Consider the following 22,669-nt stretch of genomic DNA (forward strand, 5'->3'; position numbering starts at 1 on the left):
TTATTTTTACAAAAATTATATTATATTACTCGTTAGATGTTAAATAAATTTAAATATTAAGAATGTTTGAATTAAAATAAAATTTAAAATTGAAATAAAAACAAAAAATAAAATAAACTTTGGTTTCTTTTTATAATTCTCATAATGTTTTTTTAAATCAATTTCATTTAATTGTGTTAAATTAATTATTAATCTTCTAATCAATTAAAACTCTGTTTAGGTAATAATTGATTAACATTTAACTACTAACAATTGATCAAAATTATTTTACCTTTTAAAATGTGTAATTTATACTTCTTAACAATGAATGTTTATAGGAAACTTAAATAATTTCAAAAATTAAAACTACTTAATATTTAACATTTAATTTGTAAAAAAAAAGTGATAATTATTGTCTTTCAAAATTTAAAAATTATATTTACTAACAATCAACTTTTAAATCAATAATTAATAAATTATGTTTTACTATTGACTGACAATTAATAATTACATTCAACAATTATTTTATCAATTAGTGTAAACTTAACAATGGCTAACTACAACAATAAATTAAATTTTAAAAAGTGACAAAATATAATTTATAATTATAACAAATGCATTTTTTTGCTAATCTTTTTGTAGTATACACTTAAATAACCAATGTAGTAGTAATCATACATTTTTTTTTCAACACCTGGAATTTTTTTTGTATGCATTCAAAATCTGAAAATTTAAAAAACTTAATTTTAATTAAAAAAAAATCATACATTTCAAGATGTAATAAATAACTTGTAAATCTCAACAGAAATTCATTAAAGGAGTGTGTAAGAGGCGGAAAAGAAGAGTTTTTAGACAATGCATACAAGTTAAGTATTGAGGAACAAGAGGAAGGGAAAGGAAGAAATGTTAGTAACTATTGAAGGGTATATTTCACATGTTTAAATCCTAAATAATAACATCTCTAACAAAGTCGACATTAATATCATCTCAATTAAAAACGGTACTATTTATGATTGTAACATATGACCTTAAATTTTAAATTTTACATTTATTGTACATCATCTTCGCAGGTTATGGAATAGCCCCAGTTTAAATTTTAAATTTTACATTTATTGTACATCATCTTTGCAGGTTATGGAATGGCCCCACTCACTCAGTGTGTGACGTATGTAAAGGTAATTTAATATTATGATTGATACCTAATGACCCATGTTAGACTATAGCTACTATCATTCTTACAAGAGAAAATATGATATTCTAAAGAAGAAAAAGCAGTGTCAAATTTCACTCTAAACAGAAAATATATTTTCAAAATGTTCTAATTTTGTAATTAATTTTTATATTTATTCTGATTTAACAAAAAAAAAAGACAAACAAAATGATGAGAAAATATGATAAGTGTCACGATAAAATTTAGAAGAGTTTATAATTTATTTATAAAAATGGTTTATAGTTATTATTATTTTCTTTAAATTTATTTTAATAACTTAGTAAAATAATTTTTTAAAATTTATAACATAATTATTATATAAAAAATTTATTAAATAAATACTTAATTAACTAAATAACATACCCTACATATTAACCACACGTTGTTCACGTGTATTTTGTAGACAAGCTCCTTTCGTCAAAGCAAAATGCGAAGGATCTCTATTTTCCGAAATAAGAAAAGTGTCAAAATCAATTGTTTAATATATTTTAAGTATTAATTAAAAATATAAAATTATGAATGGATTATATTAAAGTAAAATAATATATATAATTTTAATTAAATATATTAAAAAATGTGTGTTTGATAATTTTTAAAAATAAATATGATTTGGACGTGAAAGTATAGGTACATCAAGCAGCTGGGAGAATTAATTCCTTGGAGGGAAGATGGTTGAGGGTGTTTTCAACGCATTTAAGGTGGGAACCAATCATGTGGTTGCAGTAATTTACATTGTTTTAATTTATTTCGGTCAACAAACCTATACTACTATTTCATCGTTAATATTTAAAAATGCATGTATATGGAATTTCTTTTAGGAATATACATATTTTTTATTGTAAATAATTTTATTTAAGTACAAAAATATTTACTTATAACTAAATTATTTTATATTATAAAATTTTCTTTTTTTTATAATAATAATTTTTTTTAAAACGTACATGATGGTCATGTTTAATAACTTAAGTGTATAGTCACACATATTGACTTTCATAAAAATATGACTATAAATCTAATAAATTGCATTAGTTTAATAAATATTTAATATCAGTAATAAGGAAGAATAAAGGGGTGAGAAGGATCGTGAACATTCAGAACCAAGCACAAAGTATCCTTATAATCACATTCAAATTAAATTAAATTGAGATTCTTTTGTAACTTCAACTTTATTCTAAAGTAGATTGTCCTCAATTCAATAGCCACAAGGAGCAGTATTCCAAACAGCAATAAAAACCACAGATAAAATGACCTTGGATATTCCTAATAAGCTCTCCACAATCACTAATTTTGAGATAACAAGACACGACGCTATCCACATTTAATTTCATTCTGTCCAGAGGGAGAGAGACCACTTGATGTGAATTTGGTCATCAACTACCCTGCTCAGAGAATTGGACCTACCCCTACAAACAAAAGACAGAAGATCAAAATCGCAAAGAAATTTATGAAGTAAGGCTTTAGGGTGAAGAGAAAATTTTTGAAAAATGAAACAATTTCTATCCTTTTAAATGTGCCCGAAGGACAATACCAAACAGAATCCAATTTGAGAACTTGCTCTAATTATGCTTAGATAAATTAACAATAAGTTAATCAGAAAGGTCAGTACTGAAAAATTGAGTCCAGTTATTAAGAAAAATAAAATAGTTCCATACAATCTTAACAAAATAGGAGTGATGGAGGACATGTATCACAGACTAGCATCACCACATCTAGGGCAGGTGAGATGGTAAAAAATACCTCTCCTCCTTAATTAGTAATTTGTCATGAGAAAGCTTCCAAAGAAAAATCTTAATTTTAAGGGACCCTGTCAATTCTAAATAGTCTTTAAAATATTAGTAGGCTCATGGGAGTTTAAACTAGCGATAGAAACTAACTCATAAGCTAATTTAATGGAGAAAAATTTATTATCGGTTAAATTCCAATAAAATTGATCATGTTCCCAGTATATCCTAGGAGGATTAATTTGGTTGATAATATTACAAATATTGATAGGAAGGGAACTGGATAATTAATCCCAATCTAAAGCACCCTGATCAGTAAATAACAACATAGAAAAATTAAGCTCAAAGTAGGGATAGAGACAGTAGAAAACTAGAGCAACTTATTCAATTGGGGAATCCAATTATTAGTCTAAAATTTGATGGATAAACCATGCCCCAGAACCCAAGCAAAACCTTGGGACAACATTTGTCAAATAGAAGACTTCTCCAAGCTGAGAAAAAAATCTAGTTCTTTTCAATAGAAACATTATTTCTTAACATGAAACTGTATTTACTCATAAGACCTGAGTCCAAAGGTCTTTGGGAGAAGTCTACATTCTCTGTCAAAGCTTCATAATGTTAGCTTTGTTAAGTAACTAAATATTCCTAAAATTCAAACTTCTTTTCCATTTTTGGCCTATATATTTTATATTATCCAATAAGGTGACTTTTTCTACTCCTAAGGGAACCTTAAATAAATTGCTTACAAATTTTATTAATGTGATCACAAACACCAATAGGAAGAACCAATGATTGCATAATATAAAAAAGGATGCTCATCAAAGAAGCTTGAGCAAGGGTCATCCTTCCAGGTATAGAAAGGGAGTTTATTTTTCAAAGAAAAAGTTTTTTGAAAATTTTATCAATAAGAGCAGAGAAATCATTTCTAGAAGATTTCTTGTGGAAAACATGTATACTAAGATAATTACCAAACTATGTAGAATGGTTAATGTTAAGACAGGAGCTAATAAACTAGATAATAACCTTATTAGTATTTTTAAAGAATAAAAGGAAGGATTTAGCATTGTTTACACTTAGACCACAGGCAGAACTAAAACTAGTTATGACATTTTTAACAATGATAGCATTATGCATATAAACTTTGATGATTAAAATAATGTTATTAGCAAATAGAATGTGAGAGATCTTAGAACCATTTATGCTAAAAGAAAAGGGGTTCAATCCTTACTCTTAACTTTGTTTTGAATAACATGAGTTAACATTATATAAAGGGAAAGAGATCCCCTTTGTGGATACCTCTAGAAGGCCTAAAAGACTTAGTAGCTTTATTATTTCAATTCAAAAATATGGAAGGAGAGAATATACAATGGTAGATAAGACTAATTAGATCTAAATTTAAGCTTACTCTCTTAATAATATCTAATATAAAGTTCTACCTGAGTTTATCATAAGCCTTCTTCAAATCAAGTTTAATTATCATATATCCAAATTTACCTTTCAGGTTATGAAATGAATGTAAAATTTCTTAGAGGATGAGGGCATTGTCAATGCCCTGCTATAGGGACAAAGTTGGTCTAATTGGTTGAGACAAGATGGAGAAGAAAATCTCTAAGCCTATTTGCCACCAATTTAGTGATAATTTTATAACTCACGTTATAGAGGGATATAAGTCTAAAATTCTTAATGCTTTCAGGGTTAGTAGTGTTAAGAATTAAAGTGATGCCAATTTCATTCACATTAGCAATCATTTTAGGGTTTCTAAACATGTCAAAGACAAAGTCATAGATAGAAGGGCCTAAAAGGCCATTGAGTTAGGAGATTTGAAGTTTTCTATACTAAAAAAAGCAATCTTAACCTCATCAATAGTCAAACTAATATTAAATCTTTCATGATTAAAATCTTTAAGAGGGAAAAAGGTAGTGTTACTATCAAGTTTGAAGACAGAAGGGTTAGGATCATTATACAGATCTTAAAAGAAAAATTTACTTTTGCTAGGCCTAATTTAAGTAAAATGAAAAGATTTAACAACTTTGCAGAGGTTGTGTGGGAAGAATCAAGCACTGAGCTACGTGTCTTTCATTTCAAATCAAATACAACCTTCATTATATATATATGAGTAAACTTTCTTTACCATTCTTCGTATTAAAAGAAAACTAAAATGTTAGGATATAAATGTTGTAAATGCATAAGAAATACCTAAATAATAATACAGAGTGATAAAGTGGATGAGGTAGTAACTAAGATGGTATTAATTTTTATTTTCCTATTTCATCTTCTTCATCTTTGTTTTGTTTATTTTTTGTCTTTATATTGTGCTTTCTTTTACTTTTTTTTTCTCTTTTCTTTTTTTTCTTTCTTCTATGCTCTCTAATTCTTTGAAACTTTTTCTGTTAATTTTTGTTTTTCTTCTATAATTTTTTTGTTCCTTTTTTTTATTTTCTCGTTCTTTTACTCCCATGATTTTCCTGTTACGTGATTTTCTTTTTTTTTTTGTGTTAAGAAGATTAGAAAAAAGACAAATTCATGATATATTTATTTATTGTTATAAAGCTAGAATTAATTTATGGATTTATTTATTTATAATATTTTATTTTTTAAAATCAAATATGAATTTTTTCATGCATTTATATTGATTCTTATTTTTCTTAAAATAAAATTATTTTATTTTTTATTTTGATAAAATGAATAAAAAAATACAAATTAAAAAAAATTAAGAGCATGTTTATTTACATTTTTAAAAAAGAGTTTTCTCTTTTTAAAATAAAAAGTACACTTATTTTTTAATTTTTTTAAAAAATTATTTTTAAGAATACAAACAAACATATTTTAAGACTTTTTTTAAAAAAACAATAATAATAAAGAAGGGAAAGAGACAAAAATTGTTATTTATACAAATGATTTAATGAGAACCATAATTCAGCCTACCTTTATTGACATGAAAATGGCCGGTCTAATTCAACTCATAAACAAAATAAAAGTGATTTTCTTTTTTAATTTTTTATACCCTTAACGAAAAATATATTGACAAAAAATTTAAAAAGTAAAAATATAATATCAGATTTGATGTAATAAAGAAATTAAATAAAAGAGAAATAAATTAATGTATTAAATATCATAAAGTGCATAGATTCATGATTATTTAGACTCTTTTTTATTAATTTTACAAAAATATAAAAAAAGGTCATAAATCTTTCGTAAATTAACATACATATGATTTAGTAGTGCAATAAAAAAATATCAAATATATTAAAATAATATCAAATATTATTAAAAAAATCACTTACTAATAATTTAAAATCGGATTATAGCCTCTCTCTCTCTATATATAATTATTTTACCGATAATACAAGCATATAATAACATTATATATTTTTATAGGTTTTCGCTTTTCGGATTAATTTTAATTTATATATTTAATTAAAATTTTAATTCCTTATCACAGTTCATGCAATGAATTTAATAGGATAGAATATAATATTACATGATAAGAAGATTGAATAAGATCGCAATAAAATTCTGTTAAATTTAGCATGTATTAAAATAATAATAATAATAATATATTAAATATATTATATTATTTATTATGTTTATGTTTATTCTAAACCCTCCTAATCATAAAATTTACACAAAAAGTAAGATACGATATGTTCAAAGAAACGATTTATTATATCATTTTACTTGATCAAATATAAAAATACGATAAAACTATCATATCGTAGTCTATAATTTTATCTATTAAACAGAACTTTAGTATAAAATTTTTTATATTATCAATAAATTAATTTTTATTACTGATATAAATTTTTTATGCATTACTTAAATATTGTTAAATTAATTAAAAAATATATATGACTATGTTTAAATTTAGTAAAAAATATAAAGTTCTGCTCGTAAGACAATAAGTGAAGGATCTCCACCGTTGAAAAATAAGAGAAATATTAAAAATATATAATTAAAAATTATAAATAAATTTTATTTAATAAAAAGTATATTTTTTATATTTTTTTTTCATGGTTTGCACTTTGGGGCGTGCTCAACGTGTATTTATGGGGGGATCCAATAATGTAGTTGCAACAGTAACATTTATTGAAGGTGTCATCAATATTCGTTGTATTAGTTGTAATTTATTGCAATCGTACTTTTATACCTAATCTTTTATTTAACTTATAATTAATGGCTATTAATAAATTATAACCTGTTAAATGTAAGTTAAATAAAAAGTTCATATTTAGTATAAGAGTATTTAGACTTATACTTACACTCAATTTGAATCTTTCATTTAACTTAAATTTAACGGTTAATGAAATAATAAATTATAACCCGTTAGATATAAGTTAAATAAAAAGTTTAAATTTAGTGTAAAAATTTTTAGACTTGCATAAGTCGTGTAAGTCTAAAAACTCTTACATTTAATTTGAATTTTTTATTTAATTTAAATCTAACGAGTTATAATTTATTACTTTATTAACCGTTAGATTTAAGTTAAATGAAAAGTTTAAATTAGGTATAACAACTTTTAGATTTACATTCATATAAGAAGATATCCGTATATAAATGAAAAATATGTAGGCATAGACTAATTATTTAAGCAATAAAGACAGTCTCTCGAAACATCCTAATACAAAAAGCATGACGAAACAAAGTGTAAGACACAAATCTACCCTTTCCAGCTCGATGACGACAAATTTTAAAATGAGAACATTTTTTCAGATACATTCATTGAAAATTAAAAGATTATAAGGAAAAATAATAATTTAAACATAAAATATAAATGATTTTTATAATTTTTAATGAATTTGAAGTAATAATAAAAAATGTGATAGAAAGAGTAAAAGAGTGCGTTATCATTAGTATTACTCTTTTCTATCTCTAAATCAAGACTACATGGATTCAAACATTACAATAATTCAGCTAACGTACATTGATTTTACAGCTTAACATTATGACACTAACGTGCACATTGAATTTGAGATCTTATTCATGGATACGGAACTTATCCACGGGCCATGCATTAATAATCAAACCAATAAGGGTAGCAGTGTAAGTTTTAATAGAACAAGCTAATACAGATAAGTTTAAAATAATTCAAACTTTTAAAATTGATAACTTAACCTTTTACGAGGAATGCATTATGTAGTGACTCACTTTACGATTTTTTAAAAAATATTTTTACTATATATTGTATTAAACCAATGGTGTTCTCCATTCTGCATAAATAAAGTTTAGGTATCAAAAGAAATTTGATGGGAATTGATATAGTAGACGACAGTAAATGAACTCGAAAAGCAATACAAATTATAGAAGCATAATATCTAACAATTACATAAATGTGAAATAAATTATCTGCCCACAATAAGTTTGGTCACATATATGAATTGGAAGAATTGATGAAAACCAAATTATGCATTGTCGCAATCGGACGGACAGTCTATAAGAAAAATATCTTTAAAAATAAAAGTATTTTCAAATATAAGATGAGTCCTTATTAAATTTATTTTAAGCAAATTTTGAAAAAAAATTAAAATAATATGATATTTAAAGCTAAAAATAAGTTTGAAAGTTATTTACATGTAGGGAAGATATTAATACCCTACAACGTCCATCTAAAAATAGTTACCAAAAATTAATTGTACAAATTTATTTTAATTTTAAAAAATATTTATTATTTCTATTTTAGAAGAGAAAATTTATTTATTAAAATGTTAACTCGATATCTTAAAAAAAAGACAAAAATTATTTTAACTTGATGGTACAGTTCTGCTCCTACTTATCTAGGTGCACTGGAGAACTCAAAACTACTTAGTTTTATCTAAAAATTATAAAATTAGTTGATTAAAATTAAGTTTTGTAAAGAAGATTTATTTTGAGATTAATTTATAAAATAATATTTAGAATACGAGAGATAACGCGATTATATACGCATTTTATAAGAAATATTACGGAAGGTGAAAAAAGATCACACAACCATATTGCAAATCATTAAAAAATATTTTTACTTGTAAATAAAATATTTGAATTTATATTTTTAAATTATAATTAACGTTGAAACAGTAGTTAAGATATCGTAAGGTATACATAAATCTCTTATAATTTATTAGACAATCGAATGTAATGTAAATTACACATCGATGTTATAAAAATTTTCATAATAAAATTACGTAATAAAATATTTTGTTATTTAATTTATTCAAATTAGAAATATGACTCAAAACAATTAAAAAAATTAAAAATTTATTTAATGAAAGGAATAAATATATTTAATTGATTAAAAAGATTAAAACTTCGTTTAATAAATTTATATTACATAAAACCCAAGGTAACGTTAATACACCTAAGTCTTAACGATTTAAAGCATATAAAAGTAGAGATGTTACATAATAATACTATATAAATCACTGCATTAATATAATAAAAATATTATAGATGATAAATTTTAATGAAATAATAAAAAAATAATCAATGAATTTTAGAAATCAAATAGAATTGTTTTAATATATTAACAATGTATAAAACTCAAGGTAACGTTGGTACACATGAATTTTTGACAATTTATAACGCATAAAGGTAGAAGTTCTACATATTAACTATAAATTGTTGAACTTAGTATACTAAAATAATTTTTATTTTAATTAATGGATTGGTAAATTATTTATTTTATAACTAGAAGGAAAATATATTTTGGTTGATAAAGTCAGCATTTTTTTAAAAATAATTAATTTTTCTTAAAATTATTCATATATTACATGAAACCTAAGATATCGTAAGTATACATAATCTCAATGATTTACAACGTATAATGGTAGAGATGTTACACATTAACATTATATATCATTTCCTTAATTCTGTATAGTTATTTATTATATAATTTTAAAATGGAGTTAACTTATCAATCATGAGATAAAAAATAAAATAAGATATGAATCTAAATTAAATTATATTAATTTTTACATAAAAAATAATTAAATAATTAAAATTAATAAACATTAATATTTAGATAATAATAATGTATTTAGAGATAAATGTTTTATTTAATTTTATTGCAAAAAAAAATCTTTTTTATTTTTTTATTATTATCACTATTCCATTATTATCATTTTTTAAAATTTATTAGTAAAAACAAACACATAAACTAAAAAATGTTGATACGTAAATAGTATCTTATTTATTCATAAATATAAAAAAAATAAAAAAATAGATGTAAAGTAGATGTGAAACCGATGTAATAGGAGGTAGTAAAAAAAAACATAAATCCACATAATAGATGGGATCACTATGTATGGTAGATGGCATCGAGAAAGAGACATTACATCTATTTCATTGTATTATAAAAATATAAAGAAAAGATGTCAAAGTTGAAATTAAATGTAAAAGTAAGCTGGCAAGGTCACGGGAACTAGTTTGCAATGCATGGTCTAATCGAGAGAAAAAGACACAATATACTAAAATATTTCATCTTTATCTTTATAGGCAAATCATCATAATATTTTAGCTGTAGAGGAAACATACTCAAACGCTGACAAAAAATAATATTCAAGCTCCAACTCAAAGAGAAAAAGAACAAAGATCATACCATATACTTAAACACAAGAAATAACATTCAAATTACAACCTAACAAAAGAGAAGAGGAAAGTCATACGGAAAAAATTATACAAAGTCTGAGGATAATAATCTATTTGTATTTTTGGATTTTTTTTCTTTGGTCTTCTTTCTTTTTCATTTTTTTTTTCTATTGCTTCACTCTTGTTTCTTCTTTTGTATTTTTTATCCTTTTCTCTCGCTCAGATCTTTCAAAGAAACTTGTTATCTTTCCTAAATTTTTTTCTCTAAAACTTTGTTCTCTTCTATTCAAAAATAATTTTTTTTGACAAAAAGAACTACCCTAGTTGGATCTCTTACTTACCTTTTTATATCTATCTATTTAGGATTTTTTTACAAAACGCTAAAAATTTTAAATTTCTTTTTTCATGTTTAAAGCTTATTGTGGATGCTGAGCATAAATCTGCACACTGAAAATTTTATTTCTGGGGCCAAACTTATTTTTTAAATTTTTTATTATTTTTGTTTGTAACTAACATTTTATTATATAAAACACGAGAGCAACTGTAGGAAAGAAAATAGAAAAAAAAATGGTATTCACATGCATGAAAACCAATATTTCCATTAGAGCATATTCTTTGCATGGACACATACTTTGCCCTCCACCAAATGGCACAAAAGTGTAAGGAGCTGGCCCATTTCCTAGAAAGCATTCTAGATTCTTATGTATTGAACTTGCACTCCATTACAACCACACAAGTATAAAACAGCCTAAGTAAACTTAGATGATTACGTATTAATTGCTATATAAAGTTATTAATTCTTGCAAAGTAATTATGTTGTTTTGCTTTGTAAGTGACCACTTAAAAAGATATAAAATGGTGTAGAACAAGTTTTGGAATTTACCATGTAAACAAAGTTTGTTTCTTAATGGAATTGCAAAATAGAAGTTTAAATTTACAACATTTATGGCATTTTTTGGTATTTTTTATTTAATATCTTATTATATTTTTTATAATTTCTTTTTAACAATAATCTATTACAATAAGATAAAAGATAAATCTAATATGCATAGGCATCACTCTTAATAACTTATTAAAACTAAAACGTATTTTTTATATTATAATTTTAAATTTTATACTAGAAAATAAAATAATTGGAACATTTTTAAAGTAAAAAAGACATTTATATTTATTTGTTCTTTAAAGATAATGAGTTTGTTTAATTTTTAATTAAAGATATATTATAAACTTAAATAATTATCATAAAAAATATTTTAATCTCTTTTTATAACTTAAAATTAACTTTTAATAAAAATTTAACAATTATTATTGTAGACTTCATGTATGATTATCTAATTCTTTTGACATATATTCATTTAGTAATACTTAAACTTCAAAATATAAATATTATCTCATCTAATTATATACTCTTTTAAAAAAATAAATTGCATATATTTTTTTAAAAGAGAACGATCTTGATATAAGAATTTATATTTTTTAAAAAAATATAAGAAGTAAAGGATTAATTATATTTTTTGAAGAAATATAGGGAAAATTTTTGTTTATAAAATATCAACAAAGGACAATTTTGAAAAAAAATCAATAAATATTATGTGCATTTGTATGTTAGCATGCACGTTACCAAAATAAAAAGAATTATTTTTTCTTTTTTATTATCTTAAAAAAATAGTCAAATCATTTATGTTTTTAGTCATTTCAAATAAAGAATTTATTAATTAAATAATAAATATTAAATTAATTTGTGTGAAAATAAATAAAAATTATTAACTATAAAAAGTAAACTATTCGATCAAATAATATTGAGTATGTTATTTTGTCTCTTCTTAAGAAAGAAGCGAACTATTTTTTTTTTTAAATTGTGTTCAAATATAAAGACCGATTAAGAAGCAAGTTTGTTTTTTATAAAAATTACCAGTGCAAAATTTAAAGATTTTAAAATTAAGAATGTATTAAAACTTAAAAGAGTTAATCACGAATACAAAATCTTTGTTAAAAATAATATTATATTTATATATGAAAGATAAAATAATTTTTTTCTTATTCTCACACCTAATATTAATATGAAAAAAAAGATAAAAAGGCAAATGAAAATAAATGTTTCAAACTCAAAATTATTTCTATGCACAGCAGAAAAGCTTTTAGTAAAAAAAAAAAAAAAAACTGTGAAGTCTAACGAACATATAATAATGCAGTAACATATAATGACGGAAAATCATTCATTCAAATTTTTTGTTGTGCTATTTTTTTTTCTTGTATAGAAAGAATGTAAATATGAAAAAAATAAGAGCATGTTTGTTTCTCTTTTTAAAAAGTTTTCAATTTTTAAATAAGAAAACAAAAATAATCTAAGGGAACAAAAATAATTTAAGTAATAACATTTGAATAGTGTTTATTTGTCAAAAGAGGTAATATATGAAGGAATACTTAAAATTTATTTGAGTAAGACTTGTGTAAGAATAGTGGTCACCAAATATCTATATAAAATTTTTAAAAATAGTAAAAATCTTAATTGAGTTCAAGAATTAATCATAATTAATTGCTTTAAAGGATAAATACAGTTTATTTATATTTCTAACCTTAGTCCTTTTGTCTTTCTTTTTGTTTTGTCTCTTTCTAAAAAAAAATGGATTACTTTTCAACATTATGTAGTGTTGAGTCAGATATAAGTTAAGTAAAAAAAGTTTTACATTGTCTAATACTATAGAAGATGAATAGTATATAAAGGATAGCGTCCCCTTACCAATTGCTTTAAGGCTTGAAATGGATGTGATAACTCAACCCACTTGTGATTTGTTCAATGAATTAGTGACCTAACCAACTTAACATAACACATGCAAAATAATATTTCACCCATATAAATTTTATAGAATTGACTATTAAGTTCATCGACTTCTTTTAAGAAAATAAGGATTGACTAAGTTTTAAATTATAAATAAAAATCTTGATATTCAATTTTAAAAAGTAAGAATACAAACTAAATTTGTATTTTAATACACGTATACTTATCTATATATAATATAGTTAACATGACACTACTTTCCATTGTAAGGTATCTAACCTTAAAATGGCTAAGAAAAGTGATTGAGAGAAAGAGAATTCAGCATAAAGCAAAGTATATAGTATGGATCTGAGTACAAGAGATCAGGTTATATATAGACAAATTACAGAGGAAAGAAATAACTATTATTGATAGAAAAATGATTTAGTTACAACTAAAAACTAAGTTATTTAGGGCTATATATCCTTCACATCTACTACTAAATACTTTTATTCTTTAACCCTCTCATTTTATTTAGACTTGATTATTAAAGTTGTGTGCTAGATTGTACTCATTTCCAGTGTTTTTAGAAGCATCAATAAGGCATGAAAAACATTCTTATTTCTGATTGGCCCAATTGATAAACTTGTTGATATTTTTTTCACCTTCTACTTTGTTCTTGATAACCATTTCCATCAGTTTCAAAGATCTTACTTTTATTACGTCATCTTCAAGTAGTTGCTCCACCTTCTTCTTTATCTCTTCCCTTAATATTAATCCATTTTCATCCTTGTCAAATCCCAGTCCAACCTTCCACACATCACAGATATATGTCTTGTTCATAAGTTGATCACTGCAGAATGGCCAACACAAGAAAGGCACCCCGTTATATACACCTTCCATGGTTGAATTCCAACCACAGTGGCTAATGAAACATGCTAAGGAAGGGTGGCTCAAAATTTTCTTTTGTGGTGCCCAACCAACAATTTTACCTTGTGTTCCCCGAAATTCATCTGGGAATTCATTATTCACCTTGGAACCATTATCTTTGCGCACAACCCAAATAAAAGGCCTTTTAAGGAGATCAAGTGCAAGAGCTAATTCTTTGAATTGACTTTGTTCTATTGAGGCCATGCTACCAAACGCAACATATATCACAGATTGAGGTGGCTGCTGATCCAACCAATCTAAGCATGCTGTGTCTTCTTGCCACAATAAACTTATGTTGTGCTCATTTTCCACCAAAGGGCCAATTGGTAGGAGTTTTGGGGATGTGGAAAATGCTCCTGCTTCAAGATCGAATGTAGTGTTACAAAGCCACCATTCTCCTAAAATCAAATTTTGCATCTCTTGCTTCATATGAAGGAAGAAAAAGGCACTATCCAAGCAGTACCACGGCATGGCAGCTCCGTCCATCATAGGCAAATTTGAGGAAAGCTTAATTTCTTGTTTTCTGGTTGGAAGTCCTGAAATGCCAAAAATGCAATTTTAATAATAAATAAGTATTGCACTTCATAAATCTAGAGTTCAACAATAATATACTAAGTGAGATATAATTAAAGTCAAATTAATAATTTAATCTATACACTGTCATTGTTTTTTTATTTTAATCCAACGTAATACAAAGCATTTGTATCGTTTGCCACTGTCTTTGCTGAGAGAGCATGGTTATGATGTCATATCATTTAAGCAAAGACAGTAAACAACTTAGCAAAATTTAACAATTAATAAAATAATTTTGACAAATAAGAAGGATATATGATTTTTTATGGAAGGATTAAAAATGTAAATTTCTTTAATTTAAGAAAAATTTCGATATCAAGTATCTAAATTTTAATTTAATGTATAATTAATTATTAAAATTAACTAATTAAGAGAACAATATAATGCTTGATTAAATCTAGACAAATTTCCATTGGACCATACAAAACACAACGCTCAGCGATTGCATGTGACACGAAGAATATAGGTAAATACTACTGAATGATTATCGATAAATAGTGGTCATGGTCAGTATATACTTAGAATTGCTCACGAATTTCTTTTGAAATAAATGTCATATGCAAACGAATGATGAAACTTCGAGTTAAATATTATTAGAAATGAATTAGACTAAAAGTTAACTTATAGAAGATAGATTATTCAAATCTTAAAAATAAAAGAAAAATATTCATGTACGATACTTTCAAGTTTTTAATATTTGAAGCGTATTATAAAAAGAAAATAAAAAACAAAAGATAAAAATAATAAAATTTAATGTAAGTGTCAAGTTTTTTAGATTTAATAATATTTTTATTGTATTTATAAAAAAAAAATGAATATTTAATTTATCAAGACTAATAAAAAGCAGTTATATATTATAAATTTATATTCTATTGCATAAATATTTATAATATTGTATAATCAAATTAGTGAGTTATATATATTAAATGAATGTATACACTTTTATGGATAAGAGGTAAGAGAAATTAATATTATGTTATCACAAATTTTATAATAAATAAAAATATTAATTGTTTTAGTAGTTAATGCATTTAAAAAATGATCTTTATTTTTTATATTTAGGAATAAAATAATTTCTTTTTATAAATATAAGAAGAGACAGTATAACATTAAAAAATTACATTATGCACTTAGAACATCTTAATATATAGATATTTCTTACCATTTTTGGAATCTATGTATCCTTCATCAACAAGCCTCTGTATGGAGTCAAAGGATATAAGAGAAGTTGCTGAGGCTGGCCAGAATAGAGCCCCTTTAATTCCTAATTCGAGGCCGACTTGCAAGGCCCATCCCATATTTTTAGTGACAATTATACAAGAAATCTTGTTTTCACTATCCAGATCATTTATATCTTTTATGAGCTTGGGAAGCTTAGCATGCATGTTGTTTATGGTGGACTTGATAACTTTGGTTTGATCCTTTCTGTCATCTTCAGAATCCACACCATCTGGGAGAGAAACTACATTTATATGTGATTCTATGACTTTGCTCTGCCCCACAAATGCACTCTTCAGTTTGTTGTAGTCACCATCTGAAATCACGAAAGTGACTTTGCATATTTTGTTGATCAAAACCATAGAGAACTGCAAAAGGGGATTCATGTGTCCTAGGATTGGGTAAGGTATTGCAAGAAAGTGTGGAATGCCCATTGGTAAGGTGTGGAATGTAGGATTGTGGTAGAGTTATTGTTGATTTGTCCAAGAGCATTATTTGTGAAGTATATATGGAAGGCTTGAGCAGCAAACATTACATTCCAGGTTTGTTTTCTAGTTTTTGGGTCAAGTCAGGCGTGAAGAATGGGGTCTGCTAAAGCTCGCATTCCAGGTCTCTCTGATTTATTTTTTAAGAAATGTCGACTTTTGTGAATGAGAAAAATTGACGTTGAAAGAGTTAATCTAATTTAACTTTAGTGTAAATATTTTGAGGTCGAATCAAATTCTCTGTGATAAAAAGAACATACCAAAAAGTTAAGCGTGAGCTATGGGTTTGTTTGTAGTATTGAACTTGGACGCATGCATGAGGCTGTACCTGCAGGTGGTGAGTGCGCATCAATTTCCAAATTCCAATTGACCTGTAATTGAAGAGTCAAGAACTTGGTCAACACGCCATGGAAACTGCACATTCTGCAAATGCAGCTGTCGCGACCCAAATTGCAATGCGACACCAGTGTCACTCCACACATTTTGGCTGTTTGAAGAAAGTGAGATGGGAAAGTGTTATGAAACTTGCAAATATTTCAGTTCTTTTAATCTAAAAGATTTTTTTATTGTTAATTATCATTCTTTCTCTTTCGTCTTTCGAACTTTTTCTTTTTCTTCCTTCTAAACTTTTAATAAAACCTTAATTTAAGTTTAGAGTTGAATTCACTGTCAATTTCAATAATAGTGAGAAATTTTTTAAAAATAAAATAGCCTATAAAAAATCATATTAAATTTGAAACTTAATTTATGCATAAGAAAAGGAAAAAAAAAAAAACTCACAGTGTGTCTACTACATCCATTCTAATGTTTACCTTAAATTGACGAAAAAAAATTATAATAGCCTTTAAAATTATTTATGTTACTCCTTTGATCCAAATTAAAAGAATGAGAACAATTAAAATAAATGAACAAACAAATAAGTAAACAAATGATTAAGCAAAAGAGAAATAGATATAAAAAATAAATTTTAGTTTGATGGTTTAATTTAAATTTTACAATATTTTTGTGCAATCAAAAACTCAAAAGCATATAATTTTTAAAGAAAACAAGTATGGATTAATTGATTTTAATTAAATAAAAATAAAGCAAATGAATTAAACATTAGCATAAGTTTTTAATATTTAAAATAAATAATTAAAAGTGATAAATTTTAGTAAAAACTATTATTTTAAAATATAAAATATAATAAATATTATATATTTTAATAAATTTATTTTTTATAAGGCATAAACTTAATTTTAAAAGTTGAAATTAATAAACTTATTTTTATAATTAAAACAATATTATTTTTGAATAAAAACATTTATAATATAATAAGATGAATTATTAATAAATAACGAAAACAAAATATATACTATATGAACCGATCACTTATTAATAACACGAGTTTGTTTACCGTGATAAGAATGATTTTGACCTGGACACAGTGAATTATACATACACTCGCAGGAATTCAATTGAGTTAAGAATAGCATAAATGTAATATTCATAAACAAAGTTGAAAACGTCAATTTTTTTTGGAATTAAATACGTACCATCAATTTGAATAATTCTCATTCATGATTTGAAAAAAAATCAAGAAAATTTTCACGCAATATGATTTGAATAGAAAAAATTAGACTGAATAGATTGAACACATGTGTATAAATGTAATTTTTTTAACACGTTAATTATTACTAATTAAAATTTATTAAAATTTATAAAATATAATTGAGAGATTGAAATTTATTTGTTCTTTATTTTTAATAATTTTTAATTAATAAAAAATATACTAAAAATATCTTTTTCATTTTTAAAATTTGTTTTTTTTTTGGTGACCTCATATAATTGCCCATCGATGAATGTATTAAAAATAATTTTTATATTAAACTATTTGTTGCAATGTAGAAATTTAATTTTTAGTGATCGTCAAATATATATTTAGTGTGTTTGGATTGGATTGTTTTTGTGGATTATTTAAAAATAGTATTATTCATTTGTGATTGACAAATTTTAGAAAACTAGCTTAAAATCTTTGGCCTTTTTTTTTATAAAGGAAATATGTTATCTAAAATAAATAAAATCTTGGAGCTTATAATTAAAATACAAAATTATTGAATATGTTTTTTGCTAGGGTTTTCTTTTACGCTCCAAGATTTTTTTTCTTGAGATAAGTGAGAGAAAGAGCCTCTGCTACTCTGCTAGGGTTTTCTTAGCCCTAGGTTTTTTTGCTGTCAATCCAGACGTCGTCACGCTTCTGGTGGTCGCACGGTGGTGTGTGAAGGGGTTCTTCCCCAGAACCCTAACATCATGTAGTTGTAAAGGTGAATATGGAGCCTCTTGAAGAAGAGAATTGTCCCAACGAAGACACGGATCTGGTGTTCAGAAGTAAGAAGAAGATAAAGAGGGTTCAATCACCTTCCTTGGAGGATCTGGACCCGAGAATGCAAGAGGATGCTTCTCAGGATCCCGACATAAACCAGGTGAAACCAAACCCTAATATCTCTACATGTATGACATATAGGGATAAGGTTATTGAAGTTAATGACCTAGATCTAGTCTTAGATGATGACGAAATTATAAAATTAGTTATGGATGATTTTAACATTCTTCTGGATTCTGATGAAATTGTATCAGAAGATGATAATAATCATCTTTGCCCTGAGCTAAAAATCCCTTTAGAGGACTACGAGGCTTGGTGTAATCCTTGGAAATTTACCCTCATAATAAAATTGTTAGGTAAGTCCATTAGTTTTAGTTTCCTAAGTCAAAATTAATAATCTTTGGGGGTAAGAATGGTAACCTTAAAATTTTGGACTTGAACAATGATTTTTTCTTAGTTAAATTTGAGAACTTAGCTTATTATAAACATGCCTTATTCAAAGGACCTTAGCTTATAATGGATCATTACCTTTTAGTTCAACGATAGAGGCCTCTGTTTAGGCCCAAAGATCATAACCTTAGGAAATTGGCTATTTGGGTCCGCATCCCAGATCTTCCTCTAGAATTGTACAATGAGAAATTTTTATGGCAGGTCAATACCTGCCTGGGATCTATGCTAAAAATTGATTCTCATACCTCCTTATTAGCTAGAGGTCGCTTTGCTAGAATTTGTGTTGAGATTGATCTAAATAAGAGACTTATCCCTTCATTTAAAGCCCTAGGACAGGTATTTAGAATAGAGTATGAGGGATTGCATCTTATATGTTTTAAATGTGAGAAATATGGGCATAAACTGGATTCTTGTAATGATATTTCTAAATCCCCCTCTGTTAGGATTGATGCTGAGAATTCTCTTCATCCTTCTGTAATGTCTAAAGATAAAATGTCTATTGGGCCTGAGTGTTATTCTGGGGATAGTGCTTAGGAATCCCAATTAGATAAGTCTAGTGAGGAACATAGTCAATTTGGTCCTTGGATGTTGGTCAAAAAACCCTTTAAGAAAAAACCAGCTCAATCTAGAGTTTCTGGGGGGTCTACTCCTAGGGGTAAGGGTAAAGAGTTATCCTCTGGGTCAAGATTTGGGGTGCTTCAAAAAACAGATATTGAGTTGGAACAAGAATCTTATCCTAATCAAAAGAGTTTATTTGATAGTAAGGAGAAAACTAACTTAGAAGTGTCTCATTACCTTGAAGGATCTAGACCTAGGTTTGTAGGTAAATCCTTTAATGATCATAGTTCTAATAAGAATCTTAAAAAGTTAACTAAGTCTAGATCCAAACCTAAGCATGAACTTCTTAATGATTCAAGAAGTGAGTCTAATCAAGTAGTGAAACAAGTTTTGTCTGAAGGGGTTTCTAGGGTTAGCAACTTAGATATTGAAAAAGATAAGGATATCATGCTTCTTATGAGTCAAATGCAGAAAGATATTAATAATAACCCATCCCAAAATTGTTCTATTCAGGGCTTGTTAAGTATGAATCATAATAATAACTGGTCCTTTTATATTAAACTTGATAAACCACCTGATAAGGAGGTTCTTATGGATATGGATTTAGGTGGTAACATAGGATCGGGAAATGAAGCTATTCTTGATGTCCCTCTGGACCTAGAATCTGGGTTAGTGAATGACCAACATCATTTAGATGCTTCCTAATTTTCTTTATTTTTATGAATAGTTTTTTTTGGAATTGTAGAGGAGCTAGTGGCAAGGGTTTTCATAGGATTATTAATGATCTAATTGACATTTACAGCCTGGACTTTATATCTTTATTTAAGCCTAGGGTCAGCCTTGAGAAGGCTGATAGTATTATTAATAAAATTAAACTTGATAGTAATACTAAAGTAGATGCGCTTGGATTTTCTGGAGGCATTTGGTATTTCTAGAACTCCTCTAAGGTTAAGGCTTGTGTTTTATCTAAATCTAAGTTTATTATTCATATGGAAATTAGTTGTTGTGGTCATCCTGACTGGATTCTCTTGGTTATTTATGTCAACCCTAAGGAAAGAGTTAGAATAGATTGCTGGAATGAGTTGATTGTTTTTAGTCGTACTGTTACTAGCCCTTGGTGTGTTGCTGGAGATTTTAACTTTGTTCTATATGAAAAGGAAAAACTTGGTGGGGGTCCTGTCAATACTTATCTTATTAACAACTTTGCTGATTATCTTAATAACTGTAGACTTCAAGATTTGGAGTTTAAAGGAACTTCTTTTACTTGGCAGAGAGATAACCTTAGAGAGAGAATAGATAGAGTTGTGGCTAATGAGGATTGACGCCTTTTATTTCAGAATAATATAGTTCTTCATATTCCTGTCCCTAAGTCTGACCATGTGGGACTTTGGCTCAAATTGAATTTCAGGGATAAGGGTCACTCTGCTAACAAACCTTTCAAGTTTTTAGCTCCTTGGGTTTCTCACCCTGACTTCCCTAGCCTTGTAAAAGCCTCTTGGTCCAGATCTAGCTCTTGGACTGATAATATTCTTAGGTTTACTAATATTTTATCTGATTGGAACATATCCACTTTTGAAAATATTTTCTATAGGAAAAAAAGAATTTTTAGCAGAATAGAAGGGATCTCTAGGAAACTTGCTCTTTGACCTAATCCTTTCCTCACTAATCTTGTTAAGTCTCTTTGGAAAGAATATAATCAAATCTTGGATCATGAGGAATCTTATTAGTTCCATTACTACAGATCTAATTAGATGAAGTTAGGAGATAGAAACACCAGTTTTTTTCATAGAGCAGCAGTTGTCCGCAGAAATAAAAATGTTATAACTGCCCTTAAAGATGATAACGGTAACTGGGAATACAATCCTTCTAAGTTTCAAGTTATTGCCCTGGATTATTTTAAGGACATTTATCATGATCCTTCTCCCTAGGATTTCCATCTGATGACCCAGTCTGGTTTTCCCTCTCTAAGAGTCTCTAACAACAAGAGATTCTCTGTTGACCCTTCCATTGAGAAGGTTAAGGCTGCTCTTTTTAGCATAAGAAATTTTAAATTCCTTGGTCCTGATGGAATTCATGCTTTATTTTTTAAAAGCCAGTGGAATACTTTATCTCTTATCATATTTAATTTTGTTCTTGATCTGTTTCAATATCCTGATAGAATTGTTGTTGTTAATCATACAATAATCACCCTTATTTCCAAAGTAGAGAGCCCTGAAACTATTAAAAATTTTAGGCCAATTTCTCTTTGCAATGTCAGCTATAAAATTGTTACAAAACTCTTTGCTAATAGGCTTAGGGATTCCCTCCCTCATTTAATCTCAGCTAATCAATCTAGTTTTATTCCTGAGAGACAAGGCATTGATAATGTCCTTATCTTGTAGGAGTTAGTTCACTCTTTTCAAAACGTTAAACGTGGATCTAATTTCATGATTATTAAGCTTGATTTGGAAAAATTCTATGGCAGGCTGAGATGGAACTTTGTCTATGAGACCCTTCATAATATAGGTCTAAATTCTTCTTTGGTCAATTTAATTTACCATTGTTTATCCTCCTCTTCCATGTCTATTAATTGGAATAATAATTTCTCCACTCCTTTTGCTCCCTCTAGAGGTATTCGCCAGGGTGATCCTTTATCTCCCTATCTATTCGTTCTTTGCATAGAAAGACTTGCCTATTTCATTAGGGATAAAGTTACTAGTGAAGATTGGGCTCCTTTTTCTTTTGGGTCTCAAGGGCCTAAAATTTCCCATATGCTTTTTACTGATGATCTTATTCTTGTTGCTAAAGCTAACTCTCGTCAAGCTAATCTTATTTCAGAGCTATTATCTGAGTTTTGCTCTGCTTCTGGTCTTAAAGTTAATACTG

General features: G+C 26.4%; 1 protein-coding gene across 1 annotated transcript; it reads right to left on the reverse strand.

Annotated features, from left to right (window-relative positions):
* Window positions 1-13,846: 13,846 nt before the first annotated feature.
* LOC113862544 (UDP-glycosyltransferase 83A1-like) lies at window positions 13,847-16,383 on the reverse strand. The gene is made up of 2 exons (XM_027495625.1): window positions 15,894-16,383; window positions 13,847-14,694 (listed from the first exon to the last, which is right to left on the reverse strand). The coding sequence occupies exons 1-2, from the start codon at window positions 16,381-16,383 to the stop codon at window positions 13,847-13,849; spliced, it is 1,338 nt and encodes a 445-aa protein (XP_027351426.1).
* Window positions 16,384-22,669: the final 6,286 nt, after the last annotated feature.

The sequence above is a fragment of the Abrus precatorius genome, unplaced genomic scaffold (genome assembly GCF_003935025.1).
Source record: "Abrus precatorius isolate BTA unplaced genomic scaffold, Abrus_2018 Scaffold3, whole genome shotgun sequence".
In the NCBI taxonomy this organism is placed as follows: Eukaryota; Viridiplantae; Streptophyta; class Magnoliopsida; order Fabales; family Fabaceae; genus Abrus; species Abrus precatorius.